The sequence below is a fragment of the Tauraco erythrolophus genome, chromosome 19 (genome assembly GCF_009769465.1).
Source record: "Tauraco erythrolophus isolate bTauEry1 chromosome 19, bTauEry1.pri, whole genome shotgun sequence".
Lineage (NCBI taxonomy): Eukaryota > Metazoa > Chordata > Aves > Musophagiformes > Musophagidae > Tauraco > Tauraco erythrolophus.
In genome coordinates, this window is record NC_141483.1 from 13,901,346 (window position 1) to 13,913,248 (window position 11,903).

The window sequence follows — 11,903 nt, forward strand, 5'->3', positions numbered from 1 at the left end:
TTCTGTGTACTGTAGAAAGGATTCATGAAAATTTACTTTCTTTACCTCTCCCCTTCCCCTCTTTAAAAAAGGTCCTGACCAAATTCAAGCATTGAAATTCTGTCTCTATCTAGCTGAGAAATGGCTAAAGAACACCACAGCTAAGGTAATGGTAAACTGCTTGCAAAACTGTTGTTTTACAGCCAGGTACTTATGTTGGTGTTTTGGATAGTGGTGGGTACAATCCTCGCATGGGAAGTTCTTCTAGGGAAGTGACTGTGTAAGTGACCCCTCAGAAGAACTCTCTCTGTCCAGTAACATTCTCCTGTTCACCACCCAGTAAAAATTAGGCTTACAGTTCATGGAGGCTGGACAAAAAATATACAATTTTAAGGAAGAATAATTTGTTCTTTCTCCTGTTGTATGCATTTCTCTTGCTGCAAGAGAATAAGTTGGAATGTGTCCCAGCTATGGGATCAACAGCATTATTAACTTTTGCTTTGAGTTCTAAGACTCTTTAGCTGTTATAGGAGTATATATAAAGAAAGTCTGCTTTGACTTGATTCTCAGGCTCATTTTCACATATTTGGTAGGGAAAGGTAAATAAGAATCTCACACTTGCTTATAAATATCAGACTTGCTATGGAGTTGTTGAGACATAATGAACACTAAATAGTTCTCTGATACATAGTCACATCTTTGAATAAAATTGTATCACAATTAACCTGTAATTCTAGCAGCCAAGGTTTAATATTAAATCTTTTTTCTTCTCCATCTTACCTCAAAATATCTCAGTTTTACAATCTGGTGCATGTAGTACATATTTTCACAACATACCTTTGTTTACCATTTTTTTTCCAAATATGTTTTCTTGCTAGAGAAGCATGGTTAATACTGTCTGTTTACAAAAAAAAATACCTGGAAATACAGATATGGGGACATATCTGAAGAACAGATCTTGCTACTGAATTCACTGTTTTAGACGATAAAAAGTTAAGATTATTTTTCTAGTGCCTTTGAGTAAAAGGAGGTGGTTTTATTTTACTAAAGGATGATTCACATGAAAAAGCAGAAGTCCTACAGAAGAAATTGTATATGCAGTATAAGCGATCAGCAACAGAAAATGTTCTAATAACACATAACCTGAACACTGGAGAGCATTTAAAGTCTATTGGGAAACCAGCAAATCTTATCATTTTACTATATGAACACCACAGTATAGGCCAAAGAATCCAAAATCCAACTGGCAGAGATTATCCAGGTAAGGATCCATAATCAAGTTTCAAAGGAGCAAAAAGAAGTTCTTTAAAAAATGCTAAGCAAGAATAATACTAGTTTGTAAATATATTGTCTCTACCTATTTATGTAGATATCCATATGGCAGCTAAGGAGATAGCTGAAATTAACGATTTGGATATGAACAAAATTTGGGATAAACTGCTGGATAAATGGCTGTGTCCAAGTACACCGCCCTCAGAAGTAAGTCGTCATTGGAGATTTGGTTTTGGAGAAAAATGGCCAATTACATAAAATACGTATATTTTTATGACTTGTTCAAAAGACACAATTTGCCTTCAGAACTCATGACTCTATTAAGATGCATCTGAATTCAGACTACTAATAATTTCAATACCTTTCTAATATTGTTGCACACCGCTGTCTCTAGTGAGAATGGTTTGAAATACTTTCCCTTCTCTCTGTAGAGAGAGTAAAATCTTACCTTTGGTGCTACAGTAAGGTTGTGTAGCCAGCCTGAAGGAGTAAAGGAGTTGTAAGTATATCAGCCTTATCAAACACTGATTCTAGGATCAGAAAGAGAAGGAATCCTTTCCTGTTGCAACTTAGCTAACAGGGAGTAAATTGCTGTCTGTGCAGCATGCAGCTGGGTGAGAAGGGGCAGGGAGCAGGCATTGCCTCTGCTTCCAAATACCAGTTAGCAGGCGGACGAACTGGCTGCCAGGCATGCAGTTAAGTCAAGAAAGGACTGGTAAAACTGGAATTCCTTTCCTTGGTTGCATTAGCAGACATGCCCCGCTTTTAAGACAGGGTTTAAGCAAGGATATGACCCAGTTGGTTATCAAAACAATTTGGAAAATGCTCAACTAGATTTCCATGTCTTTTTAAAGAAAATTCAAGAAATCTTTGGAGATGTGCAGGAAGATGAAGAACTCCGAAGGTACGTGTGTTTTCTTATATAAATAATATTGTGAATTATTGTTAACTTGCAAGTTTTAACTATATCTGGCTTTTTCAAGAAACCTAACAGCATGCGTGATTCAGAACTCACCATTGGGTTCTTATTTTTACTTTCTGGTGACATCAGTTTTGAATCATCAAATACTTATTTAGGCAATAAAATGCCATTTGCAATAAATTAGAAATGTAAGCGTGTGCTTAAAAGTAGCTATCTGTAGTTTTTTTCCTCGTTTTCTATATCCTTGGGATCTCTTATCCTTAATATCTTTTTTTACAGTGAAATATATTTACATTTGAATCAATATTGACACATTGTATTTCAGCAGCTATGCTGTACTTGTATTAAAATCAAATGCGTTTTTACAGAGTTATCTATCTGCTTCAGTCACGCCCAATGGATTACAGTTCAAGAATGCTTTTTGCCATTACAACATCTGCCACATCTGTAAGTTTCTGAATTTTTATCTTGCTTCTTATGAAATTTTTACCTCTTATTGAATGTTGCCTGCTTAACTGTATGGGTTTCAATCCAAGGCCCTTGTATCCGTGTTTTGGACAGTTTATGGATCTGGCTGAGCTCTATCTTTCTCCCCTCCCACCACCTTTTGAGTAAAACTGTGGTGTTCATCAAATTTTGCTATCGACTGTCAAGAGCAGCCCTTGAACTCTGGGTTTTCTAAATTTATTGTTTATATTGTCTGAAAATAACATCATTAATCATTTTCTAGACTGTTCTTTAAGCTGGTGTAATACATTGGCTCACTTTGGCTGCAATTAAAGCAGAATGGTAAAATTATTTGAGCAGAACCTGAACCTTCAGTCTTTCACATTAACTAAACATATTTTCGATACTATATATCAAAAATATTTTTCTTGCCTGCATTAATAGTCCTAAATCTAGAAAACCAGCTGGTTTAGCAGTATTCTTTGAAATGGACCAATATTTCAACCGGTTAGTATAAAAGTCGAGCATGAACCAGCCCGTTACTTACCATACATTTCCAGTAAATTAATTCAAAAATCTTAGAAAGGATCGTGCTGGACACATATAATCCTCTTGCTACTCGTTGAGCAGTTGCTGTGACTTTTCACTGTGTGGTTTTTTCCCCTCTCTCAGCCCATCGGTGTTTCTCAGTTGACATTTGCCCACAGGAGCAGAGCACTGAAGTGCCTGCTCTACTTGGCAGACACCGACACTGTGGAATCGCTCTTCAAGAAACCCATCAATAAAGTAAAGTAAGATGATTTTTTCCTTAAGGTGTTCATTAATAATGATGTTTGGTTGGTCTTTAACAGCCTTTGGAAAGAAATATGTGATATCTGGAGCATTATTTTTTACTAATCTGTTTTTGGAGCTTTTCAAATCTATTTCTGAAGAGCATAATTAGATCTTTACCTTCACTGTTATGCAGTCCAGTACATCACAGTCCTAATTTATAAACCTGAAAGTAGTATGAAATGACGCCGAAAATATTTGGTTCCATTTTGCACAGATTGAAGTCACTTCTCTAGTTACTGAAGCATTTTCTCCTACCCAGATATATATAGCATTCTGTTCATCAGAGTTCATAGTCATCTTGCCAAGACATGTCCTCTGCAAAAATAAGGAACCAAAATCCCAGCAGGATAATGTTGTTTCTCTGAAAATATCTGTACAACTAACTTCCTGAGAGAATATCTAGAAGAGAATTTCTATGCTGGTAATCTGGAATTAGAACCATGTTTTCAGAGTACATCGTGCCAGACAGCTACACATGGGCTTCTGAAAACATGCAGTCTCTGTGCACAAATGAAATTTTAGTTAAGAGTTATACTAACTGGCTGATCTTTAGACATGTTCCAAGCCATCCATTGCTCAGGGGAATGAGGTTTCTCTAAGCAATTACCAGAAAGTTTTTTACTTCATTAAGATCTCCCTCTTAAGTACAAATACAGTCTGCATTATTTTTTTAAAGCAACAGAAAAACACTTTTCTAATATTACTCTGAGCTTGATTATGTGAGTTATAACAATCACTGTAAATATTGTTAACTCCTGGTTTTGGGGGGACTTTTTTACAGGTATTTTCTAAAATGCTGCATTTATCTGGCAGAGTTTGAAATCTTGAATATTCCATTTACTTACGAATCATTTCATAAGAGTCCCAAGGAAGGAATGATTAAGGGGCTATGGAAGAATCACAGCCATGAGCCCACGGTATGATTTTTAAATCCTATTGTAATTTTTGTTTGTTACACAGTGTGTGAAACACACACCTTTCTACGTAGCACATGCATTTCTAACCAGGTGTTGCTCCAATGTACTCTGTGCTATTCATACACTACTCATGATATGCTACTTAATTCTATTTAAAAATACCTGTGAGTATGCAGTTACTCCAAAGACTCCTTTTTCAGAGTGACCAAAAAAACCCCAGCCTGTTGATGTGCTGACTACAGCCCATCACATAATTATTATCTACTACTTGTCCACCTTTGTGTACTCATACCTCATCTTTTGTCTGGGGAGTAAGATCTTTGGTGCAGAAGCCTTTTTTTTTTTTTTTAAGCTGCTGGAACTCATAGCTCATACTTTAGTATGAATTAGGAATTAACAGGTACACACCTTAAGAATAGCTGTTAGTTACTTATATAATATGCCAGGGATAGGTTTTAAGTTATGCTCTGCTTAGGAATTTAACTTTGACAATTAGTTTGTGTTACCAAGTATGTTTTGTAAACAGCTAACTTAACATTGAAGACAAGGGCAGGTAAATGAGATTTCAAGGGAGAAAATAGTGTATGACCAAAAAAGTGTCCTATTCTATTAAGGCTTCAACAGTAATACTTCTGATTTATAGCCATAAAATGGAAGTGATCTGTTCTTGGTTGAAATATACACATGCTGGTTTAAAATATGAAAATGACAGATTAAAAAAAAAAAAAGCTTTAGCCTTCCTATAATCAGAAAATAAAGTGATATGGCATATAGGTGGGTTTTTGGGTTTGTTTTAATTATCCTCACACATGTAAAATAATTTTGAAAGTGTCTTGGTTGTGATTTTTGGGCATTAAATGTCCCAGTAATACTGTAAAAATCTAAAATTATGCTGGCAAGTAGTAAGAGTTTGAAGATCATGAATTTGTCTTAAAATACAGCCTGTCCCTGCTCTCCTTTAGGCTGTTAGACTGGTGACAGAGCTTAGTCTGGAGTACAAAGTATATGATTCCCAACTGTGGAATGGCCTACTACAGAAACTCGTTGGATTCAATATGGTAAGGAATTTTTAGGCATGAAGTTCTGCAGTAAGGTGAGAAAAAGCCTTCTTTTTAATGCACTGATTTCTAAAAAGTGTGACAGATACAGAAGCTATTAACTTACTCTAAACAATTATTGATAATTTGCATGCTTCCTTTGGGCTGTTAGATACTGAGCTTCTAAGACTTTGAGGAATTCATGTTTAGCAGTACTGCTTGAGAAATTTGATCTTAAATTGTTCTAGGTTTTTTTTAAGGGCACAAAGCCTTTCAGATGGAAGAGTAAATCCTATGATAATAAATTGAAAATTTTCTTCGTATTATTATATTTTTACAATATGATATGCACATTTTTGTGTTCAAATATATATTCACATGTGTATACATATGCACACACACAAAAACATTACCCCTAAAATGTATTTATTATGATAGTAATCGTGATTTTTGTCATTTAGAATCTTAATTACCTCTGAGGTAATTAATGAGGAAACATATGTACCTGGCAATGTGGTCATATCAGGAGCAGGTATCCAAACTAGTTTTCATGTAACGAGATTGAGGTATTAATGGCAAAAAAAGATGGAATCATAAACTTTTCAGCACCAGTTGTTTTAAGACTACTGGAAATCTTGGGTATTTACTGAGACAACATATGCTGCTACTGCTTGTGGTAATTTAATTTACTAAACTATAAATCCTATTTCCATATGCATCAGTTACTCCCCCCAAAGAAACAGAGGTGCCTTGAGGAACTGCAAGTTTGCATCCTGCAGACAAGACAACGCGCGTAATGCAGTTATGTAGATTATTGCCAAATCTTCAGAAACACTGTAGCATTTTATAATGAAATTTTTTTTTCAGATTCAATATCTAAGGAGAGTTTTGATAGCAATTTCTGGGATTCATTCATTATGGGAGGTAAGCAAATACCCTGTGACTCCTAATCTTTTTCTTAACAGGACTTTAGCATCCTCTGTGTGTGTGTGAATGGCAGCTATCTATGCCGTGAAGTGTTACACATAAAAAGATTCTTTTTGAATTATTATTTTTATGACAATGTAGTATGCAGATGAGTATCATTATTAATCACTGAAACAGCATATTTTGCATTTGTGGTTCCTTCAGTAAACACTTACTTGGGGAGGGTTTGTAAAATTGGACAGAATACTTTTGCCATCAGTCAAAATATGGCTAAATCAGACTATGAGATAAGGAGAGCAATGTTAGGGAATAATTCATCCAGGATAAAAAAAAAAAAAAAAAAAAAAAAATTGGCAGGCTTCTTCCACCTACAGTGGGTTAGGATGTCTGTGCTTACAAGTATACTCTGTTACAACTGTATTTGGCTATTACCTTAAAACTTTGCTGTCAACAGATTCCCAACTTCAGTCGAGCTTGGCGAAGTGTGGTTCTGTCCCCATTTCTCACAGGTAGGGTTTTTATTAGCTATCATGCCTGTGTAGTACTTGGTTATATATTTACTTTATCATGTTCTCTTTATTTCTTAGCTTCATGTCCACTGAGTCCTAAACAGTTAGAGGAATGTTGCGAGTGTTTTGTGATTCTGCTCAAGTAAGTAGATAGTACGTTCCACGTTTGTATTAGTTTGAGGGGGAATGCCCATTTGTAATTTCCCACCCGACAACCTGCCCTGGAACATGCAAAGGAGCTCTGAAAACTGGGGAACCCGAGACATGAGGAAGAACCTTTTGCCTCTTGTGAGGAGAGGATCAGGGCACGTACCCAAACAGAAATTCTGTGCTTGCCCACAGACTGTTGACAACATGCGCTGTAGCTCGGTACATTGGCTGTTTAAACTGTACTGGGAACTGTTCTTGGAACTGGGACTGAGGATCAGCAGCACAGACTGCTGAAAACCAGTTTATCTGCCCAGTCGCTGCCCCCATGAGGGATAGCTGTTCCTGTCCCGATGTTTTAAGGACTTATGGCCAACCCTAAAAGTCCAGTTAGTATTTTTCTTGCCCAAAATATAGCACGTTTCCTAGAACATTAACACAGAGTGTAAGAGAGAAGTAATTCCTTTTCCTACAAAGAATAAATCTGACATGACAAAAATCTAATAGCTGCAGATCTGTAAACGTGGTTAACCTATGATATTAATGTTCCAAAACATTCTCTACATAAACCAGTTTTGCATTGCCTTTACAATGTAAAGAAGCACCATAAATCATTATCTTATTTATCACAATTCTCTGACTTCTTCAAGAGAAGAGCCAGAGCTCAGAGAGCCTGACTTGACCCAGAAGTCAGTTAGGAATTACTGGAAAGGGATCCAGCTGAAGAACATGCCTACACTACTGTGCATATACATATGTACCAAAGCATTACTCTGGGCAGTTGGCCAACACATCCCCTCAAAATAGGGCCTTCGGTGTCTAGAAAGAGAAACTGGAGTTGGAATGTTTTTTTTTTTCAAGCTAGAAACTCATCATGCATTTGTATTTTCTGAAACTTAACTCACATAGCTTGGCTCTTTCTAAAAATAAGATGAGGTAAAAATGTGTTGGCTTAGAAACCTCAGGGCGGTTCTGTTGCCAGTACTAAGCCATCCAGTTACACGTATCGTGGTTGAGAACGTCACTCCTAATCTTCTGCTGAAGGTGTCCTGTTCTGGCTGACTTGGATGTCATCGGAATAGCTAAACAATATGCACAGCTGGACCTTTCAGCTTTTGCTCTGGGGTGCCTGCTACTGATTCCTCAGCCTGAGAAGCGCGAGCAGCAAATTCAGGTAAATAATTTTAGTGTTTTATCTATGCCAGGGTCTTTAAGCATGTTCTTTTCAGTAGAGACTGAAAGATGGTAACTTACAATTCCAGTTTGTTTAAATATGTCATTGCTGACAGCTACTCAGATCTTCCCACCCACAAAGGCTATTGCCCTGAAGGTGTCCTTCTGAAGGGGATCATGTGAGCCCTTCCTCATTTTTATGTTTGGGGTTTTTTTTAAAGGAAAACCAGCAAACTTCAAGTCATCCTCCGCAGCTTTGTCATATGACTTTGCTTGTTGTGGATTTAAGGATATTTTGTGGGATCCCACCCATAAAACCCATGAAAAAAGCCAAACAAAACCCAAGCCATAGCCATATACCTGCTAGAGCAGTGTGAAGTTGATAACACATATAACTTCTGAGGAGCTACCAGTGGGCTGGTTTCACAGCGGATTGTAAGAAAAGTACTGAATCCTACTTTGGAAAAGTGTTGAGTTGAAAGCTCCTGACTACTTAAAAAGATGTTTGATATGCATCACAAGTTCTGATATTAACCTTTTGCCTTAAAGCCATATCCTCACTCTTCATGTATCTTGGCAATTTCCTTTCTCATTTGTTTTCATTAATTTATGCTCTGCGTAGTTCTCCCAGATAAAGGCTGTTCCCAGATTTGTCATGAGCAAACTGGCACTAGTAAAGGTATCTTAAATTCTTAGACTTCCAGTCATTAAAGCTAAGCTCAGAAAGATTTTCCCAGATTACACCATTAGTGTAAGACGTTTAGTATGCTGGCAATTAGTCAAAAAAATCCCTACCAGCTGCAGCAAAATACCCTTTGAGAGTTAAAAGCAATGAGCACTACTCTTTCAGTCAAACTGCACCGATCCTGGTTTGATAATATCATGTCTGTGTCTAGAATTTCAAAATATTAATTGTTCCTGAAAAATACTTGCTCTGAAGAGAGTTTCTACTTTAATTATTCACATAATTTTAATGTTTTGTAACTTATTTTTGCAAGGGTTTCTTGTCGACATGTAACACAGAAACTGTGCTGCAACAAATAGATGAACACATGACCACTGGAGAAGTAGTGGCTTTTGCTTCTCAGGTAAATAAATAAAATTTACTTCACTTGTCTTTGACCTTGAGGCTTTTTTAATAGATAAGTGTACACAGAACCGTTTTTTTCCCTCCTCTCTCCTGATCTTGCCAAGCATTAGTTGACATAATGCACACTTCTAAAACATAGTAACATTTGCAGGGATTTTGGCGCTTTTATTAACGTTGTGCAACTGAAAAGCTTCTCATCTATATACATAGTGCTGTGTTATAGGCTGCCCCTATTTGTAGGACAACATTGTTTGCAGCAGTACTACTTTATTTTTCTAAAATGTTGGAAGGAAAAAAGGCCAAAGGGCTTATGAAACTGGACTCTGCCTTGCCTTGCCTTGGGCTGCCTTCCTAAGGGCAAGTTTCTGTGATTCTGTGATTCCCCTCTCTGAACCTCAGATTAGTCTTCATAAAATCTGCCATTTCACAGCACAAAAAAATAAAAAAAAAATAAAAAAAAAGAGAATCCTGCTCTATGGGAGTCCAATAAGAAAAGTCTGAGCTCATTTCATTGAAAAGTAAAATATCTTAACATTAATACTTTTCCATTACTAAAACTTAAATCTACAGATTAGATCTTTGGTTTTGGACAGTATCATAAATGAGAAGCTATATGAAAAATTCTTGAAAACAAAGTATTTTCCACTGTTGAAGCAACAACTGATGAATACTCACCGAATGAAAGAACTGGTAGATTATTTGGCCAAAAAGAACTGGTAAGTTAATAAAAGGTAAAACAGGTGATGCATTCTGACAGCAATTACAGAAATTTCATTTCTCCCTTATTTTATTTTAATTTATTTGAAGTCTGTGCCTGCTGCAAACTTTCATTTCAGACCCCAAATAGAGGCAGTTTTCTGAGTCACTGTTACCAGTTGTCCTGTAGTCCCAATGGGACAGGAACCAGTAAATAACCGCTAAAATTCCAGTATATATTGGTTTTATTAACAGCCCCAGGTTAAATGCTAGTCTCATCATGGCTTGCTTACCTCTACTGGGACATGATTGCGGTCTTTCTGACCAAAACTCAGGGTCATACCTTATTTTTCGTACTTCAGTCTATGTAGTCTAAAATCTTGGCTTTTTAGAGAGCTGAGAAGTTGACAAACTTTTGCCTCCTACAGCATTGATGATGCAACAGCCCTAATTCAAGAATATCATGAGAAATGTGGAAATCCTACTCTGGTAGACATACCATCATCTGATCTTCTGAAGGTAAAACAAATCACTTTTGTACCTCATGCAGTATTTTCTCCTTTTTTTCTAAACTAAGACTTTCATTCAACTTTTAGCAAAAATGCTTGTTAGCTGATTTTAGTAAAATATATTGTACATAATAAAATATCCCCTAATTCAAATAATTAATTTTAATTGAATCAAAATTTGTGCCATGCTGAGGCTTATGCTTTTGAGTATTTTCACAGGTCTTAGGGCTTAGGAAAACAGGATATAATCTATTAATATTGTTCTTTTACCTTCCAGATGTATCTGACTGGACCAGACGAGACCTGTGTACAGAACTGTCATCGATAAGATCTTGATTTTCCCTTTTCTTTTCTCCCTCTACTGGTAAGACGAGCACCACGCACTGAGAATGCTCGAACTGGTCAGGTGAACATTGAACTAAAACCTCAGTGCTCTTATCAAAAGCTATACTGAGCTTTCCATGTATTTTTTAACTGTTGTAGGCTGTTTCTTCTCCATGCTCTATCCCCATTGGAACAGCTTAGATCCACAGCAGGTTCCTGTTTCTATTTGACAGTAATGTTCATATTCAGCACTTTAATTTTTACGAAGGATTAGTTTTTTTCTGTACTTCTCCATGTTTAAGTCTGCTGAGGATCACTAAGATTTTGTTCACACAAACATAACCTTGCATAATTGTGATAAACTTTTTTTAAAGCTGTAAGTGGTGTACTTCATGTAAACTACGCTTTGTAGACAAATTGTAATTTTAACTTCAGTGAGCACAAATAAACAGACTTATATATCAATTTTGGCCTTACAGTATTCTATAAATCTTTTTTAATTATGAAGTTGTCAGTAAATTGATGTTCCACTCAGTCACTAACCTTCCTTGAATGATGTTTGCTAAAGTTTTCTTTTCAACTTTGTTCTTCCCGTATGTCTGCAGCAGGATAAAGCAATAGGCATCTGTCTCACTGCACGAACTAGCAGTTATCCAAAGGTTCCCGAGACACCAGGCTGAAATGCTTGGTCTTTCTCTAAGGTAAAGCAGGTTTATTTTGAATAGAAGTAAGTAAGTTAGTCAGCTTATGACACAGAAGTTAGGGTTCTAGCTAATCACTTAAATTCTATGGAAAACCATTAGTCTAACTCAAACATTCATGACAAATACTGCACAGGTTTTTGCACAGCTCGTGAACTGCAGAGGCATAACACAAAGGCCAACATCTGCAAAGGAAACCATTCCAAACGTTCTTCTGTAGAAGACAGAGATAAAACTCAATTTTTATGGGGAAGTTAGCAGTCATAAGAAATGGGAGCTGCTTAACATTTCAGTTCCCTGCTGCTGAGAGCAAAAAGGTCCAGTCTTCTTGAACAACCAATGTTTTAGTCCTCAGTAGTAGTAGGAATGTCATATGGAATTAGATTATTTAAAACCTCTGAATATGGAGCAAGGTGCGT

General features: G+C 36.5%; 1 protein-coding gene across 7 annotated transcripts in view; it reads left to right on the top strand.

Moving 5' to 3' along the window:
• The window catches only part of KNTC1 (kinetochore associated 1), a 40,342-nt gene extending 28,940 nt beyond the window's left edge, over positions 1-11,402 (top strand). For 2 of the 7 annotated variants that reach the window (XM_086623688.1, XM_086623689.1), the window contains exons 49-64: positions 72-145; positions 1,030-1,240; positions 1,349-1,458; positions 2,106-2,155; positions 2,542-2,620; positions 3,293-3,411; positions 4,236-4,371; positions 5,334-5,429; positions 6,276-6,332; positions 6,790-6,844; positions 6,923-6,986; positions 8,036-8,165; positions 9,163-9,252; positions 9,825-9,970; positions 10,379-10,469; positions 10,737-11,227. In XM_086623688.1, coding sequence (XP_086479814.1) covers positions 72-145; positions 1,030-1,240; positions 1,349-1,458; positions 2,106-2,155; positions 2,542-2,620; positions 3,293-3,411; positions 4,236-4,371; positions 5,334-5,429; positions 6,276-6,332; positions 6,790-6,844; positions 6,923-6,986; positions 8,036-8,165; positions 9,163-9,252; positions 9,825-9,970; positions 10,379-10,469; positions 10,737-10,787 — 1,559 coding nt within the window. In that variant the 3' untranslated portion in view covers positions 10,788-11,227. Of the gene's footprint in view, positions 1-71; positions 146-1,029; positions 1,241-1,348; positions 1,459-2,105; positions 2,156-2,541; positions 2,621-3,292; positions 3,412-4,235; positions 4,372-5,333; positions 5,430-6,275; positions 6,333-6,789; positions 6,987-8,035; positions 8,166-9,162; positions 9,253-9,824; positions 9,971-10,378; positions 10,470-10,736; positions 11,228-11,388 lie in introns of those variants that run through there. The other 5 variants (XM_086623687.1, XM_086623686.1, XM_086623690.1 and 2 more) reach the window with 5 other exon arrangements.
• The last annotated feature ends 501 nt before the right edge of the window (positions 11,403-11,903 follow it).